Source organism: Bos indicus x Bos taurus, chromosome 14 (genome assembly GCF_003369695.1).
Source record: "Bos indicus x Bos taurus breed Angus x Brahman F1 hybrid chromosome 14, Bos_hybrid_MaternalHap_v2.0, whole genome shotgun sequence".
NCBI lineage: Eukaryota > Metazoa > Chordata > Mammalia > Artiodactyla > Bovidae > Bos > Bos indicus x Bos taurus.
The window spans coordinates 66,519,346-66,540,443 of NC_040089.1; the positions used below are offsets into that span (position 1 = coordinate 66,519,346).

Below are 21,098 nucleotides of genomic sequence, written 5' to 3' on the forward strand. Positions count from 1 at the left end.
CCAAGTGTCTACTGAATGGATCAGCAAAATGTGGCAAATACAGCATGTGGAATATTATTCAGCCTCAAAAAGGAAGGAAATTCTGATGTGGAATGAGCCTTATGGAAAGTGAAATGAGCCAGTCACAGAAGGACAAATCTTGTAAGATTCCACTTATATGAGGTACCTAGAGTAGGTAGCAGAAAAGGCGATGGCACCCCACTCCAGTACTCTTGCCTGGAAAATCCCATGGGTGGGGGAGCCTGGTGGGCTGCAGTCCATGGGGTCGATAAGAGTCGGACACGACTGAGCGACTTCACTTTCACTTTTCACTTTCATGCATTGGAGAAGGAAATGGCAACCCACTCCAGTGTTCTTGCCTGGAGAATCCCAGGGACGGTGGAACCTGATGGCCTGCCGTCTATGGAGTCGCACAGAGTCGGACACGACTGAAGCGACTTAGCAGCAGCAGCAGAGTAGGTAGTCATAGAGATGGAAAATAGAATGGTGGTTGCTGGGACTGGGAGAGAGAGGGATAGGGAGTTACTGTTTAATCAGTGCAGAGTTTCCGTTTGGGGAGATAAAGTTCTGGAGCTGGATGGTGAGGATGGTTGTGTAACAACAAAAATGTACTTAATGCCACTGAAGTGAAGTGATGTGAAGTGAAAGTCTCTCAGTCGTGTCTGACTCTTTGCGACCCTATGGACTACACAGTCCATGGCATTCTCCAGGCCAGAATACTGGAGTGGGTAGCTGTTCCCTTCTCCAGGGGATCTTCCCAATCCAGGGTTCCAACCCAAGTCTCCTGCATTGCAGGCGGATTCTTTACCATCTGAGCCACCAGGGAAGCCCAAAAATACTGGAGTGGGTAGCCTATCCCTTCTCCAGAGAATCTTCCTGACCCAGGAATTGAACTGGGGTCTCCTGCATTGCAGGCGGATTCTTTACCAACTGAGTATTAGGGAAGCCCAAACTGTGCACTTAAAAATGGTTACATTGGTCAGTTTTGTTCTGTGGGCAGTCACTTCAGTCGTGTCCAACTCTTTGTGACCCTGTGGATTGTAGCCCGCCCAGCTCCTCTGTCCATGGGATTCTCCAGGCAAGAATACTGGAGTTGAGTTCCCATGCCCTCCTCCAGGGGATCTTCCCAACCTAGGGATCGAACCCACATCTCTTGCATTGCAGTCACATTCTTTATCACTGAGTTGCCCAGGAAGCCCCTTATTCTGTATATTTTACCACAACTTTTAAAGGGCTAACACTATCTTTAAGAAAGATTTACATACTCTAATTAAATTCAAAAACATGAAGATTTTGGGGGCTTCCCTGGTGAATCAGTGGCAAAGAGTCCATCCCCCTGCCAAGGCAGGGGACACGGGTTCGCTCCTTGGTCCACAAGGATCCCATGTGCCGTGGAGCAACTAAGCCTGTGGGCCACAACTACTGAGCCTGCGCTCTAGAGCCTGGGAGCCGCAACTACTGAGCCACCGTGTGCCACGGCCACCGAAGCCCACAAGCTCTAGAGCCCATGCTCTGCCACAAGAGAAGCCCCCGCAGTGGGAAGCTCGAGCACCACTAGAGAGTAGCCCCGGCTGGCCACAACCAGAGAAAGCCCCCCAACCCCTGCAGCAAAAAGAGACACAGCACAGTCAAAAACAAATAAATAAACAATTTAAAAACATGACGATTCTTTAAAAGGTTAGCACTCAGCTATCTGGCAAACAGCAGTTCCAAAATGCCTCTTCTCTGATGGCTCCTTGCCACAGAGGTTGGCCTGTAGAGCTCTGTCTTCTTTACGTGCTTGAATCACAGTTCATCACACGTATGTAAGTTACTTATTCCTTCACTCAGCATTCACTGGGTACGCACCATGCCCCCCACGTCTGGTCCAGTCTGCTCATTAACTGTGATGAGCCACACGTGGGCCCGGCTTGGGTGTGGGTTTATCTGGCAAAGCCCAGAGTGTCCAGTAACCCCTGCGAGATGAGACGGCTGGGCTGTCAGCAACTAAACGGCACTAACTAAAAGGCTCCTCAAAAAGGAGCTGGAGACCTCACTGAAAAGGTAAGACATAAAAACATGAGAGATCAGAGATAGGTCACTGCAGACTGTCATGCCAACTGAGTGGCACAGAGCGTAAGTTTTAGAAAGATGGGACAGGCTACAAAATGTTAAAGCAGAAAGTCATGTTCCTTTGGTTTAGGAAATGGAGGTTCGGAGAAGCAAAGCAGTCTGTCCAAGGTCACATGGCCAGGATGGGTGACACTGCCAAGACTTGCCCCCCGTACTCAGTTCAACCTGTGCACCCTGTACCCTGCTGTTTAGAGTGTGATGCCTTCAGTAGGGGCAGGGGGCCGGGCAGGGGGCCAGCCTCGGGGCCAGCGTGAGCAATCCTGGAGTCCCACCCACCTCTGACTCCACCCTGGGGCCCCCACCTAGACAGTCAGTCCTGGGCTCTGTGTTCTGCATCCTTGCCTCAATAATTTATGCTTTAAGTCGATGACAGCACTTTCCAGAAAAAGAAATTATGCCTGGATGAGGAGAAAGAACAAATCCAGGCCAAGACTGTTTTCTTCAGTAGGATTGTGTCTTGAATCCCGCACCCCCCACCTCCAGTTTAATTGGATGACATCAAATTCCATTGAAAAATAGATTTCTTATTAGATTTGCAAACAGCCCACATCCATCACCCGCCCATTAAATGTAAATGGCTGTACTCTGAGCTCGAGATCTTTAACACTCTGAGGATCCTCAGGCTCCTAACAACCAAGCCCAGATTTTAAACCCCATTTCTCTGCTTCCTGATCCCACGGAATGCTCCAGAGAGGCACGGAGCGCTCACTTTCCGTTAGCAGCTGTCTGCCATAATCGCCGGCATGCACACATCAGGGCAGGGGTGGCTCTCAGAGGGATCTCGGCAGTGGAGGGCTGGGTTTGCAGCAAAGACAATGGAAAAAGTAACGACGAGGCAGGATGTTGGGAGAAGGGCTGATGAGGACATTGGGTTTTAAGAAACAAATTCCATTTTTCTTGGATGAAAAACTAGGGAACCTGGCTGAAGAGGAAATGGAGCTATCCCTGAATATATATGCATGAGTGTTAAGGACTCTGGGCTGGAGACAGGCCTGACTGGGCTGGAGACAGGCCTGTCTCCAGGCTAATTTGTGGTGGTCACACTGCTTCCAAATGGTCACTTCCTCTCCACTTATCCTTCTGTTCTTGGCCTCCCTCCTCCCTTGATAACGATGCAAGCACTGCCTTGGACCCTTCTCTTATTCCAAGTGCCTCTCCAGGCAGGATGTGGAGGGTGGGGCAGAGGGCAAGGGAATCTCAGATGACTGTAAGTGATGCAGAGCTTCAAGCCAGTTCCCCTCCACCGATGGCCACGTGCCCAGCTCACTTCCTCCTCCCTTCACTAGCAACACACAGTGAAGCCTGCAACTCCAGTGACTGAGTTGGAGCAGATCGAATTTTCCCCCATGGAAGAGGTCTAGGTCCACAACTGAGTCCCACTGCGAGTGATTTTTCCCTGGAGGTAGCCAGCCACCGACACACTCGCCCCGAGAAAAAGGTGTGCATAGCACAGACAGGAGCGGCCGGGCTGGCCTCTCCCACGGCTGAAGCCATGTGTGGTCTGATGGAAAATAGTCTATCTAATTGTTTTCACATTCTGAACCTCCCAGTTAAAATTCCCATCTGATGCCTGAACGTCGCCAGAGTTTGCATCCAGGCAAGGTGGAGGGAATTCTCTTTTGTAAGAGAGACTCAGCTGCAAATTATGGGCTCTGCCACCTTTAACCACCCTACAAGGTCTCACATGTAGTAGAGTGAGCACGTGAGTCACATGTGCTGTGGGCAGGCTGCGGCTTGTGGATTCCATTCAGTAGCCCACGGTGCTTTTCAAAAAACAATATGTGTTCAGCCTTTTGAAAATCCAGTCCTGTGCTGCAGAACACTGCTGCACCCACCACTAGGAAGAAGGGGATGAGGGATATGTCCCTCAGTGGGAGTTCCAGAGAGTTCTGTGAGTCAACAGTCGGGAGAATGGGGACAGTTCAGTGTGCGTATCTGTGGCCTAACTTTGGGAATGCTTTTTGAAAAAAATCACAACTTGTGTGCCTTACAAAAGCCACCTTTCTAACAAGATTAATTCAGATGATAGTTGCTATTTCTCCAGGATGATAAATCTAGAGATCCATGTACTCTCTCATTCATTCACTCACTGAATATTGTGTCACACTAGCATGTGCTGAATACTTGAGGTGTTGAGGATTCACGAGTGAGAAAAAGAGAAGAATCACTGTCCTTGTAGACCTTCCATTCCAGGGGGTCTCTCAGGGACAGGTCACTTAAAGAGATCCCGCTGGAGGTTCATGCTTTAGACCCCCCATCAAGCCCTCTGAGGTGCCAGAGGACACCATCTGAGCCACTCAGCACATGCTTAATATCACCCTGCTGACACCAGGCACCTCTCCAATGCTGCAAGGATGCCCCAGAGTCTCCAATTTTTGTTCTTCCTTTATATCAAGGAAAGATGCAATGTCCCCCTTCTTAGAGACCCTCAAGGGTCTCATCTTGAGACTTCCCTTGTGGTCCAGCGGCTAAGACTCTGAGCACCCAATGCAGGGAGCCTGGATTCCATCCCGGGTAAGGGTACTAGATGCCACATGCCACAGCTAAAGATCCCGCATGCTGCAACAAAGATCAAAAATCCGGCATGCTGCAACTAAGACCCGGCACACTCAAATAAATAAAAGTAAATGTTAAATTTAAAAAGTGTCTCATCGGGTAGGACCGGAAGAAACCAGCTCCTTTTCCCTCCAACTCTGGACCCAGCCTTTTCTTTCTCTAAGTCCCAAATACATGTTGTGAGGGTAAGGAGGTGGGGGCATGCATCCTCATTTCAGATAGGCGAGAGCTTCAGCTGGTGCCTTGACTTCATTAAAGGAAACCAGTGGGCAAACCCAGTCTATGCACTGTCTAAAAATCAACCCCATCACAGGATCAGGCGAGACAAAAGATAAAATAAGGGGCAGAATGATGTCAGCGAGCACAAATGCTGAGAACAAGCACACCTGCTGGAGATCTGCAAGAAAAACGAAAGCCAGCAGGGCCATCTGTGGAACAAGCCCCTCTTCCATATGCGGTGCAACTTACTTCTGCAGGTCTTCTGATCGGGATTCAGGGTAAAGCCTTTCAGGCAGCGGCAGGCATAGGAATCATCTGTGTTAACACACTCATGCTGGCATCCATGGTTAGGTGAGGCACAGTAGTCTATCTCTGCAAAGAAAGAAAAATCATAATGATGAACCAAACTGGAAATCTAGCATAGGAAAACCAAAGGACTCACAATCTTAACTTTCCCTAAACAGATATATTCCTATGACCTCAAACACTCAAAACACTCAGGCCATCGAGGGATCTCTCAATGAAGCTATTTCTGTGTTTAGGGATATGGCCTCCCCAGAAGAGGACTTTCTTGACATATTACAAGATGTTTATGCCTTGTGAAGAGGCTTTCCTTGTCCTGGTTCATGTCAGAGCCACCAAAATGTAAGCGTTGTTCGTTGTGCTGCAGGCTGGGAAGAGGGAGCCTCGCTGAATGTTTTACAGAAGGCATGCAACTAAAACGATGACTTCAAATCACTTAACTGAGTGAAACACTTAGCCAAGCAGTATACGAGATCAAACCCTGGAAAAAAGGCCTGAAAGTGAAAGGCATCCTTTGAGGCAAAATTCCTCCCTGTTACATTATTGGCCTCATCTGCACTTAAATCATATCAAGATTTCACAGCTCTAGGTATATAGTGTTGTTGTTTTAGTCACTAAATCGTATCCGACTCTTTGGTGACCTCATGGACTATAGCCCACAAGGTCCTCTGTCCATGGGATTATCCAAGCAAGAATACTGGAGTGGTTGCCATTTCCTCCTCCAGGGGATCTTTCTGACCTAGGGATCAAACCCAGGCAGGCAGATCCTTTACCACTGAGCCACCAGAGAAGCCCAGGTACACATTAATTTAAACCAAAATAGAAAAAAAAGGTCACATGGAATTTTTAATAATGACATATTATTGTGTAAGTATTTTGTAGATATGGAATGGGACTCTTCTACTGATGGGTCTGAAACTTGAATGTATTGTCTAAAATTACTTGAAATAAGTGGCCACTGATGGGGTCTTAAGAGAAGTTTTTCTGTTTCAATGAGGGTTTTCATTGTTTCAAGGAACATATGAACTACATATATCATTTTCATAATGAAGCATTTGGTATAAATGAGTTTTCCCACCCTATACCAAAGGAAACAAAATGATTAAGAGAAAAGTGCACAGTATTCTCAAAGGGAAAAATATTGAGCGGATGCCAACTCTTCCCAATTTAAAGTCAAGGAAAATTTTAAACACTGAAAAAAAAAGAACAGAATAGTATAATAAATCCACATGTATATCACTTGGCTTCAAGAGAATCAATCTACAGCAAACCTACAGCAAACCAGTCAACCTACATGGGATATGTATACTCCTATATCCCATGTGAAGATGCCATATAACTTGAAGCTAAACTCCAGATGTTATATCATTTTGTCCATAAATATTTCATAATGTATCCTTAAAAGGCTGGAATTCTTTAAACATATAACTGCAATACACAATCATCTATAAGGTATTTTTTAAAAACTTTCTTATTTGGAAATGATTTTAAATTTACAAAAGTTACAAACATAAAAATACCAGCAGACAGGTAAAAGAAGCACCTGCGACTCTCTATCCACACTCACCTATTGTTCATATTTACCCCATTTGCTTTATCATTTGTTCATCTCTGAATTATTTGAGAGTAAGCTATACACTTACTCAGTTTAAAATTACACTTGTTTAGTCGCTCAGTCGTGCCCAACTCTTTGCGACCCTGTGGACTGTAGCCCACGAGGCTCCTCTGTCCATGGAATTTTCCAGGCAAGAATACTGGAGTGGGTTGCCATTTCCTTCTCCAAAGCTATACATATTGCCACCCTTTTCCCTTAAACACAGCTTGTACTTCCTAAGAGTAGGTATCAGTTCAGTATCAGTTCAGTCACTCAGTCATGTCCGACTCTGTGTGACCCCATGAACTGCAGCACACTAGGCCTCCCTGTACATCACCAACTCCCGCAGTCCACCCAAACCCATGTCCATTGAGTCAGTGATGCCATCCAACCATTTCATCCTGTCGTCCCCTTCTCCTCTTGCCCTCAATCTTTCCCAGAATCAGGATCTTTTCCAATGAGTCAGCTCTTCTCATCAGGTGGCCAAAGTACTGGAGTTTCAGCTTCAACATCAGTCCTTCCAGTGAACACCCAGCACTGATCTCCTTTAGGATGGACTGGTTGGATCTCCCTGCAATCCAAGGGACTCTCAAGAGTCTTCTCCAACACCACAGTTCAAAAGCATCAATTCTTTGGTGCTCAGCTTTCTTCACAGTACAACTCTCACATCCATACATGACTACTGGAAAAACCACAGCCTTGACTAGATGGACCTTTGTTGACAAAGTAATGTCTCTGCTTTTCAATATGCTGTCTAGGTTGGTCATAACTTTCCCTCCAAGGAGAAAGCGTCTTTTAATTTCATGGCTGCAATCACCATCTGCAGTGATTTTGGAGCCCAGAAAAATAAAGTCTGACACTGTTTCCACTGTTTCCCCATCTATTTGCCAGTGATATAACCACAGTGTAGCCATAACTTCATAAATTTACATTTATACAAGACTTTTATTTAATCTACCATCCACATTTTAGTCTTCTCAGCTGATCTAATAATATTCTTTACAGTATTTTTTACCCTCTAGTATGGAATATACTAAAGTGTCAGGGATTATATTTAATTTCATGTATGCTTAGCCTCCTTTAATCTAGAAACCATGTTGTCTGTTATGGCCATTTAAATTAAAATGGAATGGAAATAGCCTAAATGCCTATTGACAGATGAATGGATAAAGAAGGGGTGGTGTATATAGGTATATAAATGATAGAATATTATTCAGCCATAAAAAGAACAAAATAATGCCATTTGCAGCAACATGGATGAATCTAGAGATTATTGTATTAAGTGAAGTAAGTCAGATAGAGAAAGACAAATACTATAGGATATCATTTATATGTGGAATCTAAAGCACAACAGAAATGAACAGATCTATGAAACAGAAACATACTCACAGGTGTAGCGAACAGACTTGTGGGTGCCAGGGAGAGGGGAGGTGGGGAGGGAAGGATTGGGAGTTTGGAATGAGTAGATGCAAACTAGTATGTGTAGGATGGATAAACAACAGGTGCGGAGCACAGGGGACTGTATGCAATATCCTGTGATAAACCACAGTGGAAAAGAATACCGAGGCCATACATACATATAGCTGAATCACTTGCTCTACAGCAGAAATTAAACACAATATTGTAAATCAACTATACTTCAGTAAATTTTTTTAAAAAATTTAAAACATTTGATTTTACATTTGGGTTTATTTTCCATTATACTGAAAATATAGGTACAAAGGGACATTAACATTATATACACTTATCATTTCATATATTTATATGTGTATATGTATACTTTCAAAGTAAGAATAACAATTCTATTAATGCTAGGACTGCTAGAAACAGTTAAAGCTCTTTTGTTTTTTGGATATCTGCCACTTGGAGTGTAACGTCAATATATTCCATGCCCATCACTTAAAATAATTCTCTTGGTGATTATGCCAACAACCTGATTTACAGTTAGGCTCATTTGCTTCAATCTGTGTTCTGTAGGCAGTTCTCCAACACCAATTTAGAGCCCTGTAATTTAATTCAGTTCTGACACTAACTACCTACAGTTAACATCCAGTCTCACAAGGTAAAGTGTAAGGTCCCCAACAAGACTGCCCTTACTTCAGACACCAGTTTTCAGGGGGGTACCCAGCCTACCTTCACTTCTGCAAAGCCACCTACAATCCTGGGGGTACCCACAACCAGTTCCTCTCAGTAGAACTCAGGAAAGTGCTATACTTACAGTTACCATAATCAAGATGGTTTTAGCTCTTCCTTTCCAATCTAGATTTCATTTCTTCCTTTCCTTTTCACTTCCTTATTACAATGGTTAGAAGCTTAGTTGCTCAGTTGTGTCCAACTCTTTGCGACCCATGGACTATACAGTCCATGGAATTCTCCAGGCCAGAATACTGGCAAGGGTCGCCTTTCCCTTCTCCAGGGGATCTTCCCAACCCAGGGATCCAACCCAGGTCTCCCGCATTACAGGCGGATTCTTTACCAACTGAGCCACAAGGGAAGCCCTCAGAACCTTACAGGCTGTGCTAAATAGAAGTGGTGAGAGTGGGTATCCTGTTTTACTCCTCATCTAATAAGGAAAGCATTCAATCTTTCATCAGTCAGCACGACGTTAGCGGATAATTTTTTCACTGATGCACTGATCAGACTGAGGCAATTCTCTTCAAGCCTAGCTTGCTGAGAGGTTTTTTTTTTTTTTTTTTTTTTTTAAAGCATAAATGAGTGTCAGGTCTTGCCCAGTGCTCTTTCTGTATATACTGAATTGGATCACACAGTTTCTACTTTTTGTATGTTAATGTTTTAAATTTCATTAATCAAGCTTTGAATGTTAAATCATCCTTGAATTCCTGGGATAAATCTCAGGAAGTATTATCCTTTTCATATATTGTGGAATTTGCTAAAAACAAAGATCTTTTGCATGTATTTCATGAAGGATATTTGTGTCATTTTCTTTTCTTATAATGTCCCTTTCTGGGTTTGGTATCCTGCAGGCCTTAGAGAATACATTGAAGAATGATCCTTTCTCTCCCATTTTCTGGAAAAATTTATATGAAACTGGCATTAGTTCTTCCTCAAATGGTATAAATTGGTAGAACTTACCAGTTAAGTCAGCTAGCCCTGGAATTTTCTTTGTGGAAAGGTTTATAAGTTCAATTTCTTTTACTAGAGAGAGGCCTATTCAGATGATCTATTTCTTCTTGAGTTCATTTTAGAAGTTTGTGAATCCAACAACATGTAAAAAAGATTATACACCACGACCAAGTTGGATTCATCTCAGAGTCACAAGGATGGCTCGGCACACACAAATCAATCAATATGATACACCACATCAACAAAGGAAAGTAAAAAATCACATGATCATCTCAACAGATGCAGAAAAAGCACTTGATGAAATTCAACATTCATTCACGATTAAAAACTCTTACCAAAGTGATTATAGAGGCTATTTATGACAAACCCACAGCTGACATAGTACTCAATGGTGAAAAGTGGAAAACCTCCCCACTAATATCTGGAACTAGACAAGAATGCCCATTCTCACCACTTCTATTGAACATAGTACTGGAAGTCCTAGCCGCAGCTACCAGGAAAGAAAAATAAATAAAAAGTATCCAAATTGGAAGGGAAGAGGCAAAATTGTCATTATATGCAGATAACATAATACCATATATTTAAAAACCTAAAAACTCCACACAAAAACTAACAGAACTGATAAACAAGTTCAGCAAGGTAGTAGGATACAAGATTAACATATAGAAACTGGTTTTATTTCTTTACAGTAACAATGAAATGTCAGAAAGGGAAAGGAAAAAGGCAATTCCTTTTTTAAAAAGGAATTACATCAAAAAAGATAAAAATACTTAGAATAAACCTGACCAAGGAGGTGGGAGATTTATATGCTGAGAACTATAAAACATTGTTACAGGAAACTGAAGATGATTTAAAGAAATGAAAAAATATCCTATTTTTATTGGATTAGAAGAATTAATATTGTTAAGATAGCCATACTACTAAAAGCAATTTACAGATTTAATATGATCCCCACCAAATTACTCATGATATTTTTCACAGAACTGGAACAAATGAACCTAAAATTTATATGGAAGTATAAAGATTCCTAAGCAATCCTGAGGGAAAAGAACAAAGCAGAAGACATAAGACTTCAGAAAATAACTATAAAGCTACCGTAATCAAAACAGTATGGGGAACTCTCCTGGTGGTCAAGTGGTTAAGACCCTGCTCTCCCAATCCACGGGGCCTGGGTACAATCCCTGCTCAGGGAACTAGATCCTACATGCTGCAACTAAAGATCGCATGCCACAGCTACAGATCCTGCATGCTACAACTAAAGGTCCCGTATGCTGCAACAAAGCTCAAGATCCCATGTGCTGCAACTAAGACCCAGCGTAGCCAAAGAAATAAATTAATTAAAACAAAATATTTTTAAGAAATCAGCCTGGTATTAGCACCAAAACAGACATATGAGTCAATGAAACAGAATAGATAGCCCAGAAATAAATACGCATACCTATGGACAAAAGAGGTAAGACTATACATACAATGGGGGAAAGACAGTCTCTTCAGCAAGTGGTGTTCGGAAAGTTGGACAGCCACATGTAAATCAATGCAGTTAGAACATATCCTTACATGATACACAATAATAAACTCAAAACTAGCTTAAAGACTTAAATACAAGACATGAGACCATAAAATTTCTAGAAGATAAGATAGGCAAAACAGTCTCTGACGTAAATCATATCAATGTCAATCTCCCAAGACAACAGACACAAAAGCAAATATGAATAAATGGTGAGAGTTGGACTGTGAAGAAAGCTGAGCACCAAAGAATTGATGCTTTTGAACTGTGGTGTTGGAGAAGACTCTTGAGAGTCCCTTGGACTGCAAGGAGATCCAACCAGTCCATTCAAAAGGAGATCAGTCCTGGGTGTTCATTGGAAGGAATGATGCTAAAGCTGAAACTCCAGTACTTTGGCCACCTCATGGGAAGAGTTGACTCGTTGGAAAAGACTCTGATGCTGGGAGGGATTGGGGGCAGGAGGAGAAGGGGATGACAGAGGATGAGATGGCTGGATGGCATCACCGACTCGATGGACGTGAGTTTGAGTGAACTCCGGGAGATGGTGATGGACAAGGAGGCCTGGCGTGCTGCGATTCATGGGGTCACAAGCGACTGAACTGACTGACTGACTTAATCAAACTTATAAACTTTTGCACAGCAAAGGAAGCCATAAACAAAATTAAAAGAAAACCTATGGACTGGGAGAAAAAAAATATTTGCAAATGATGCGACCAACAAGGGCTTAATTTCCAAAATATACAAACAGCTCACACAACTCAATAACAAAAAACAAACAACCCAATTAAAAAATTGGCAGAAGACCCAAATAGACATCAGGAGCTTCCTGGGTGGTGCTAGTGGTAAAGAACTCGCCTGCCAATATAGGAGACATAAGAGATGCAGGTTTGATCCCTAGGTCGGAAAGAGTCTCTGGAGGAGGGCACGGCCACCAACTCCAGTATTCTTGCCTGGAGAATCCCATGGACAACAGTTGGACACTACTGAAGCGACTTAGCATGGATACATGCAGATAGACATTTCTCCAAAGAAGACATACAGATGATCAACATCATTAATTATTAGAGAAATGGAAGTCAAAACTATAATGAGGTACCACCTCACACTGGCCAGAATGGCCACCATTAAAAAGTCTACAAATAACAAATGCCGGAGAGGGTGTGGAGAAAAGGGAATCCTCTTACACTGTTGGTGAGAATGTAAATTGATGTGGCCACTATGGAAAACAATACGAAGTTTTCTAAAAAGACTAAAAATAAAGTTGCCACAGGATCCAGAAATCCCACTCCTGGACACATATCCAAAAGAAACTATATTTCAAAGAGATACATGCACTCCAAAGTTCATAGCAGCACTATTTACAATAGCCAAGACATGGAAACAATCTACATGTCCATTGACAGATGAATGAATAAAGATGTGGTATATATACACACAGTGGAATATTACTTGGCCATAAAAAAGAGTGAAATAATGCCATTTGCAGTTACATAGATGGATCTACAGATTATCATATTAAGTGAAGCCAGAAAGAGAAAGACAAAAACCATGTATCACTTTATATGTGGAATTTTAAGTATGACACAGGGAACCTATCTGTGAAACAAAAAGACTCAGAGACACAGAGAACAGACTTGTGGTTGCCAGGGGGCAGGGAGTGCAGGGGAGGATGGCGTTGGAAGTTTGCGGTTAGCAGATGCAAACTATTGTCTATAGAAAGGATACACAACAGGCCCTGCTGTATACGCAGGGAACCATATTCAGTACCCTATAATAAACCATAACAGAAAAGAAAATATGAGTAGTTTGAGTCTTTCAAGGAATTTGTTTGAAGTTACTGGCATAAATTTGTTCATTAATTTCTCTTATTATCCTTTCAATGTTTATAGGATCTATAGTGATGTCCACTCTCTCATTCCTGATGCTAGAAATTTGTGTCTTCTCTCTTTTCTCCCCCCTGACCAGTCTGGCTACTGATTCATCAATTTTACTAAGTCTCAAAAAACCACTTTCTGATTGTACTAGTTTTCTCTGTTGGTTTCTCTGTTAGTTTTGTCTGTTTCTCTGTTGGTTACCCATCATCTATTTCTTTAACTTCAGCTCAGATATTTATTTCCTTTCTTTTGCACATCAATTAATTATGTGAAAAAGTGTTAACCTCACTGTTCATTAACTCATTCACTTATTCATTTAATAAGTATTCTCTGAACATCTACCATAGGTCAGGCACTGGAATCAGCAGTGGGCAAAAAGGTACAGTCCTTTTCCTCATAGAACTAATAGGAGTCACTTACAATTTCTTATAGTGGAACAGATTGTTCATTAATCAAATGACACCAATGAATAAACATTTATAAGTTGAACATACATAGTTTTATGAAGAAATGATAACTAAAGACTTAATAAATAAAGTGATGACTACTAGTAAGTCAGTGAAAAAATTTTACAGGCAATTTTACGGTATAGCATAAAAACTGGTACAAAGGTTTTGGCAAATAATTTTGTAATATACATCAAAAGCCTTAAAAGTGTTAATAGCCTTTGACTCAATACATTTCCTTTCATGCTTTGTTCCTAAGAAAATGAAAAGAAATGCAAAGATTTATAGTCAAGAACATTTATCACAATACAATTTGAATAGTTTAAAAAGTGTTGTATAAACTGTGATACATACATGTGATATTATCAGACATTAAAATGTTTTTGATAAAGTTTAAATGACACAGGAAAATGCTCATGATTTTATGTTACACTGTGCTTAGTTGCTCAGTCGTGTCTGACTCTTCGAGACCCCATGGACTGTAGCCCACCAGGCTCTTCCATCCATGGGGATTCTCCAGGCAAGAATACTTGAGTGGGTTGCCACACCCTCCTCCAGGGGATCTTCCCAACCCGGGATCGAATCCAGGTCTCTTGCATTGTGGGCAGATTCTTTACCATCTGAGCCACCAGGGAAGCCTTTTATGTTACACTATAGACCATGAACTCCTTATTGCCAAATTCAGACTTAAATTGAAGAAAGTAGGGGAAACCACTAGACCATTCAGGTATGACCTAAATCAAATCCCTTATGATTATACAGTGGAAGTGAGAAATAGATTTAAGGGCCTAGATCTGATAGATAGAGTGCCTGATGAACTATGGAATGAGGTTCGTGACATTGTACAGGAGACAGGGATCAAGACCATTCCCATAGAAAAGAAATGCAAAAAAGCAAAATGGCTGTCTGGGGAGGCCTTACAAATAGCTGTGAAAAGAAGAGAAGCGAAAAAGCAAAGGAGAAAAGGAAAGATATAAACATCTGAATGCAGAGTTCCAAAGAATAGCAAGAAGAGATAAGAAAGCCTTCTTCAGCGATCAATGCAAAGAAATAGAGGAAAACAACAGAATGGGAAAGACTAGGGATCTCTTCAAGAAAATCAGAGATACCAAAGGAACATTTCATACAAAGATGAGCTCGATAAAGGACAGAAATGGTATGGACCTAACAGAAGCAGAAGATGTTAAGAAGAGATGGCAAGAATACATAGAAGAACTGTACAAAAAAGATCTTCACAACCCAGATAATCACGATGATGTGATCACTGACCTAGAGCCAGACATCCTGGAATGTGAAGTCAAGTGGGCCTTAGAAAGCATCACTACGAACAAAGCTAGTGGAGGTGATAGAATTCCAGTTGAGCTATTCCAAATCCTGAAAGATGATGCTGTGAAAGTGCTGCACTCAATATGCCAGCAAATTTGGAAAACTCAGCAGTGGCCACAGGACTGGAAAAGGTCAGTTTTCATTCCAATCCCAAAGAAAGGCAATGCCAAAGAATGCTCAAACTACCACACAATTGCACTCATCTCACACGCTAGTAAAGTAATGCTCAAAATTCTCCAAGCCAGGCTTCAGCAATATGTGAACCGTGAACTTCCTGATGTTCAAGCTGGTTTTAGAAAAGGCAGAGTAACCAAAGATCAAATTGGCAACATCCGCTGGATCATCGAAAAAGCAAGAGAGTTCCAGAAAAACATCTATTTCTGCTTTATTGACTATGCCAAAGCCTTTGACTGTGTGGATCACAATAAACTGTGGAAAATTCTGAAAGAGATGGGAATACCAGACCACCTGATCTGCCTCTTGAGAAACCTGTATGCAGGTCAGGAAGCAACAGTTAGAACTGGACATGGAACAACAGACTGGTTCCAAATAGGAAAAGGAGTTCGTCAAGGCTGTATATTGTCACCCTGTTTATTTAACTTATATGCAGAGTACATCATGAGAAATGCTGGACTGGAAGAAACACAAGCTGGAATCAAGACTGCCGAGAGAAATATCAATCACCTCAGATATGCAGATGACACCACCCTTATGGCAGAAAGTGAAGAGGAATTCAAAAGCTTCTTGATGAAGGTGAAAGTGGAGAGTGAAAAAGTTGGCTTAAAGCTCAACATTCAGAAAACGAAGATCATGGCATCCGGTCCCACCACTTCATGGGAAATAGATGGGGAAACAGTGGAAACAGTGTCAGACTTGATTTTTCTGGGCTCCAAAATCACTACAGATGGTGACTGCAGCCATGAAATTAAAAGACGCTTACTCCTTGGAAGGAAAGTTATGACCAACCTAGATGGCATATTCAAAAGCAGAGACATTACTTTGCCAACAAAGATTCGTCTAGTCAAGGCTATGGTTTTTCCTGTGGTCATGTATGGATGTGAGAGTTGGACTGTGAAGAAGGCTGAGCACCGAAGAATGGATGCTTTTGAACTGTGGTGTTGGAGAAGACTCTTGAGAGTCCCTTGGACTGCAAGGAGATCCAACCAGTCCATTCTGAAGGAGATCAGCCCTGGGATTTCTTTGGAAGGAATGATGCTAAAGCTGAAACTCCAGTACTTTGGCCACCTCATGGGAAGAGTTGACTCATTGGAAAAGACTCTGATGCTGGGAGGGATTGTGGGCAGGAGGAGAAGGGGACGACAGAGGATGAAATGGCTGGATGGCATCACTGACTCGATGGATGTGAGTCTGAGTGAACTCCAGGAGTTGGTGATGGACAGGGAGGCCTGGCGTGCTGCGATTCATGGGGTCGCAGAGTCGGACAAGACTGAGCGACTGATCTGATCTGATATGATCTCAACTCTATAAAAATATATACATATGCATTAAAAAGAAAGACCAGGAGAAATGTAGCAAACCAGTATTAACAATGGTTATTGGTGGGTAACAAGATTACAGATCATTTCATTTCATGCACTTTCATTTCTATACTATTCGGTTTTCTACAATGAGTCTATATTACTTTTGCAATTAGAAAAAGGTTAAAAATAAATATATACATACATAATCATGAACTAGTTGCTCTGGATAATGGCAGAAGTAAAATAGAATAAAGAACTATGTGGGAGGTGCCCAGTGTTTGGAGAAGAAAATAATCAGAGAACCTGCTGGGAACAATACGTGTTGCTTTTGATGTCTATATCAGACATACAAGATACAGGCAAACAAAGCCAGTTTGTTTGGGAAGTGACTATGAGCTTCCAGGTAATGCAGGAATTTGGGGAGATTGGGAGCAAATGAATAACTGTGAAGAGGGCAAGCTATATGCTCCATGGACCACACCATCTACCTCACCATCTCTCACTCTCTTCGAGTCATGTGGACTTCCTTGCTGTTCCTGAACACTGCCAGACATCAGTTTCTGCCTCAGGACCCTTGCACCAGTGCTGTTTCCTCTGCTTCAAAAGTCTCCTCCTTCTCTCACCTCCTTCAAGTCTTTGACCAAATGGGACTTTCTTGTTGAGATCTGTAATCCTCTGTCACTCTGCTCCAATAGGTTGTATGCTCCATAAGGACAGGAGGTCCTTGGTCTGTTGTATTAGCTGCATTCCCAGTGTCTACAAAAGTATCTGGGATATTGTAGGTGACCAATAGGTATTTGTTGAATAAATAAATGGTTATTGGTATTACTCTTAATTAAGTGCTTTCTGAAAGTTTAGATGTGTAAACATTGCCCACTAAGAACAAGGAGTCACTAAGAGTAGAAGACAGCTCATGGACCCTCCTCGATGCTTCTTCCTGCCAGGCTGTTTAAACACATCCCTCCAGGAGGATCTCAGTTGAGACATTCAGCCAGTTACAAACTCAACCAATGATTCTTCCAGCACACATTTCTCCATCTGGTCTACAGGGCACAGGGATCCCTTTAGGAACCGATAGACTATTAGAGTCTAGAGAGTGGCTCCCACATTTTCTATGCCTGGCTAGTCTACTAAATGAAATAAAATTATTCTGCTATGACTCATTCTTAGTGACCAAGAAAATGTGAGATGCTTAATTTGATCTGTTGGTCTCAAAGTACAAGAAAGTGGTGATCAGCTCAGTGTAAGGACTCACTTTCTAAGAAGCAGAGCTGTACAAAGTGTAATGCACTGCAGGGGTTGTAGTGAGTGTCCTGTCACTAGGGGTATTCAAGTGGAGGCTGGATGATGACATGGTGAGGATACTATAGGACAGGTGGTTGGGCTAGAAGTAGGTTGAACCTGAAGGCCTCTTCCAATTGGGTCTTTTTTTTTTTTAATCATTTATTTTCTTTTCCATTATAGTTTAACACAGGATATTAAATAGAGTTCCCTGTGCTATACACAAGAACTTTGCTGTTTATCCATTCTATATATAGTAGTTTGCATCTGCTAGTCACAGACTCACAACACACCCCTCCCCAGCCCTCCCTCCCCCTTGGCAACCATAACTCTGTTCTCTATATCTGTGAGTTTGTTTCTGTAGATAAGGTCATTTGTGTCATATTTCAGATTCCACATATAATTGCTATCATATGGTATATATCTTTCCATTTCTGACTTACTTCACTTAGTATGATAATCTCTAGGTCCATCCATCTTGCTGTAAGTGGCATTATTTCATTCTTTCTTATGGCTGAGAAATATTCCATCGTATACACGCACCACATCTTCCTTATCCATTCATCTGTTGATGGACAGTTAGGTTGTTTCAACATCTTGGCTATTGTGGATACATGAACATAGGGGTGCATGTATCTTTTAAAATTATAGTTGTGTTTGGATATATGCCCAGGAGTGGGATTGCTAGATCATACGGCAATTCTATTTTACCAACCAAGAGTCTTTGATTCATGCACACAAGTCTCACGTTGTAGACTGTAGGAAGTGGCACGTTGCAGAATGTAAGTGGCACATTACAAATGGCAGGACGATACTGGGGCTCAGCAGGCTAATGAAAAGCCATCCAGGAAACTCAAAGACTGATCTCTTCTATTTCATCTACTGTATGATGTGCCTGTGTGCTCAGTTGCGTCCGATTCTGTGATCCCGTGGACTGTATTCTGCCAGACTCCCAGGAAGATTCCACGTGGCATGGAGCAACTCAGCCTGTGGGCCACAACTATTGAGCCTCTGCTCTAGAGCCCGGGAGCCACAACTACTAAAGCCTGCAGGCCTAGAGCCTCTGCTCTGCAACAAGAGAAGCCACTGCGATGAGAAGCCCTCGTACCACAACTGGAGAGGAACTCCCGCTGTCTGCAACTAGAGAAAAGTCCACGCAGCAATGAAGACCCAGCACAGGGTCTTCTACATAAATATTTATGTATTTTAAAACACATAAATATTTTTTAAAAAGTGATTGCCAGGGGCAAGGGGTAGGGAAAGTGGAGGAGGGGCAAATTACTGTTTAATGGACAGAGTTTCAGTTTAGGGAGATGAAAAGTTCTGGAGCTGGTTGTACAACAACATGAAGGCATTTGACGGCACTGAACTGCACACTTAAAAATGGTTACAATGATAAAGCTCATATTATGCATATTTTACCACAATAAAAAAAAGTCTTGCCAATATTTTGCAAATTGACGGCACCTGCATATTTATAGCCTTCTCCCGTCTAGAAAATATTCGGATAGATTTGTATGGGATGCTTTAGGGTAAGGAACTGATATAAAAGGTGGTGTTTTTTTGAATGCTACTTGAACATAAAGCTCTATTATGTACAGTCTGGCTTCATCATAAATTAATCATGCTTGATATATTATTAGATTGACTAGTCTACTTTTTTAGATAATAATTGTATACTTACTAATTGGATTAGCTTTCAAATATATTTCTGATTAAAAATAGAGACTCAAAATTAAAGAACTAAGTTTTTCTTTTATTTCATCTTTTGCAAGTTAATGAGGAATGGAAAGAGATTGTTTTAAATCTCTCAACATCAGAGCAGCGGCCAGGCTCTGGCTTGGCTGGACGCCACCATGACCCCTCACGAATCACTAACAGGACCCCTGCCTTGATATCTGAGCTCCCACCTCCATCCTGTGTGTGTGTCCTCTTAACCGTTCCTGTTTCTCAGCTTGCATTCCTGTTTTTGTCACAGATCTGGAACATTCCCAAGTATCTCGGTTCTTACAACCAAACTGCCTATCACCCATGCTCACAGCCCCCCGAGTCCTTTGGCGGCCTCTGCTTTCGTGGCAGTCCCCTCCCCAGGTCGGGCTTCCTGCCCTGCCCCAAGCACAGCAAGAAGGGGATCCTTCTAGGGCACACATCTACCACAGGCTGACTGCCTAGCTACTCTTCTTGGCCCACACACGCGGGTGGTCCCCTTCTGGGTCTTGACTCCAACAAGGCTGAGAGACAGCTGACCTGCCGACCTCCGCGCCTAGCCGGTGAGACCTCCCAGCCGGACAGTCCCTGCCACCCCTTCCCACCACCCCTGACTTTCAGCTGAACGCCTCTCCCAGGCCCCCTGCGCTGCGCTGTCTACTTCTATCTAGGGCCTCCTTGTTTCTGCTTCCCTGGGGCTTGTCATTCTCCACGTCCTGGGAGATTCTGGGCTACGGGGCATGCTGATGGTGAGGCTCTGGGGCCAGGGGCTGGGGTGAGGTCAAGCGAGCCTGGCCCGGGAAGGCGTTCTGTAGGGGCAGGAAGGAGACTGGATGGCATCCATGCCTTCCTCCAGGCCTCATCCCAGGGTGGCAGCAGCGTCCCCACCTCTTCTAATCCAACTGGCCTCCTCCTTCCCTTAACTTCTGCCGAGAGTCTTGTCTGCGTCACCCTGGGAGCTTTCAGTCATGTAACACCTTGCCGGTGACTGAGCTGCTCCACCCGGCTTGTGTTTCCAACCAACCTCCAGTGGAAGGCTTGAATTTTGAATTTTTTATGCCCTATTAAACTCAGCCCAGGCATGTGGTATGTGCTCAGTTCAGTTCAGTCGATCAGTTGTGTCTGACTCTTTGCAACTCCATGGACTGCAGCACGCCAGGCCTCCCTGTCCATCACCAACTCCCAGAGCCTGCTCAAACTCATGTCCATCGAGTTGGTGATGCCATCCAACCATCTCATCCTCTGTCATCCCCTTCTCCTTCTGCCTTCAATCTTTCCCAGCATCAGGGTTTTTTCCAATGAGACGATTCTTTGAATCAGGTGGCCAAAGTACTGGAGTTTCAGCTTCAGCATCAGTCCTTCCAATGAATATTCAAGTATATGCTCAGTAAGTTCCGATTTAAAGCCTTTGAAGCCAGTGTCATGCCTTAAAAGAATTGCTTGGCACTAGGCCATGAGCCAAATGGTTTAGATGAATGCTCTCATTTAGTCTTCAAGACAACACTATGAAATAGGCGGTAATACTTCCCCTACATCAGTTGAGGCAACTGAGGCATCAGTGACTTACCCAAGATCACCCAGCAAAAACAGATGATCTGGGGTTGGAAG

General features: G+C 42.8%; 1 protein-coding gene across 2 annotated transcripts in view; it reads right to left on the reverse strand.

The window, feature by feature from the left end:
- MATN2 (matrilin 2) overlaps positions 1 to 21,098 on the reverse strand; it is a 173,129-nt gene that overhangs the window by 35,153 nt on the left and 116,878 nt on the right. For both annotated transcript variants that reach the window (XM_027561473.1, XM_027561472.1), the window contains exon 7: positions 5,137 to 5,259. In XM_027561473.1, the coding sequence (XP_027417274.1) occupies positions 5,137 to 5,259 (123 nt within the window). The remainder of the gene's footprint in view (positions 1 to 5,136; positions 5,260 to 21,098) is intronic.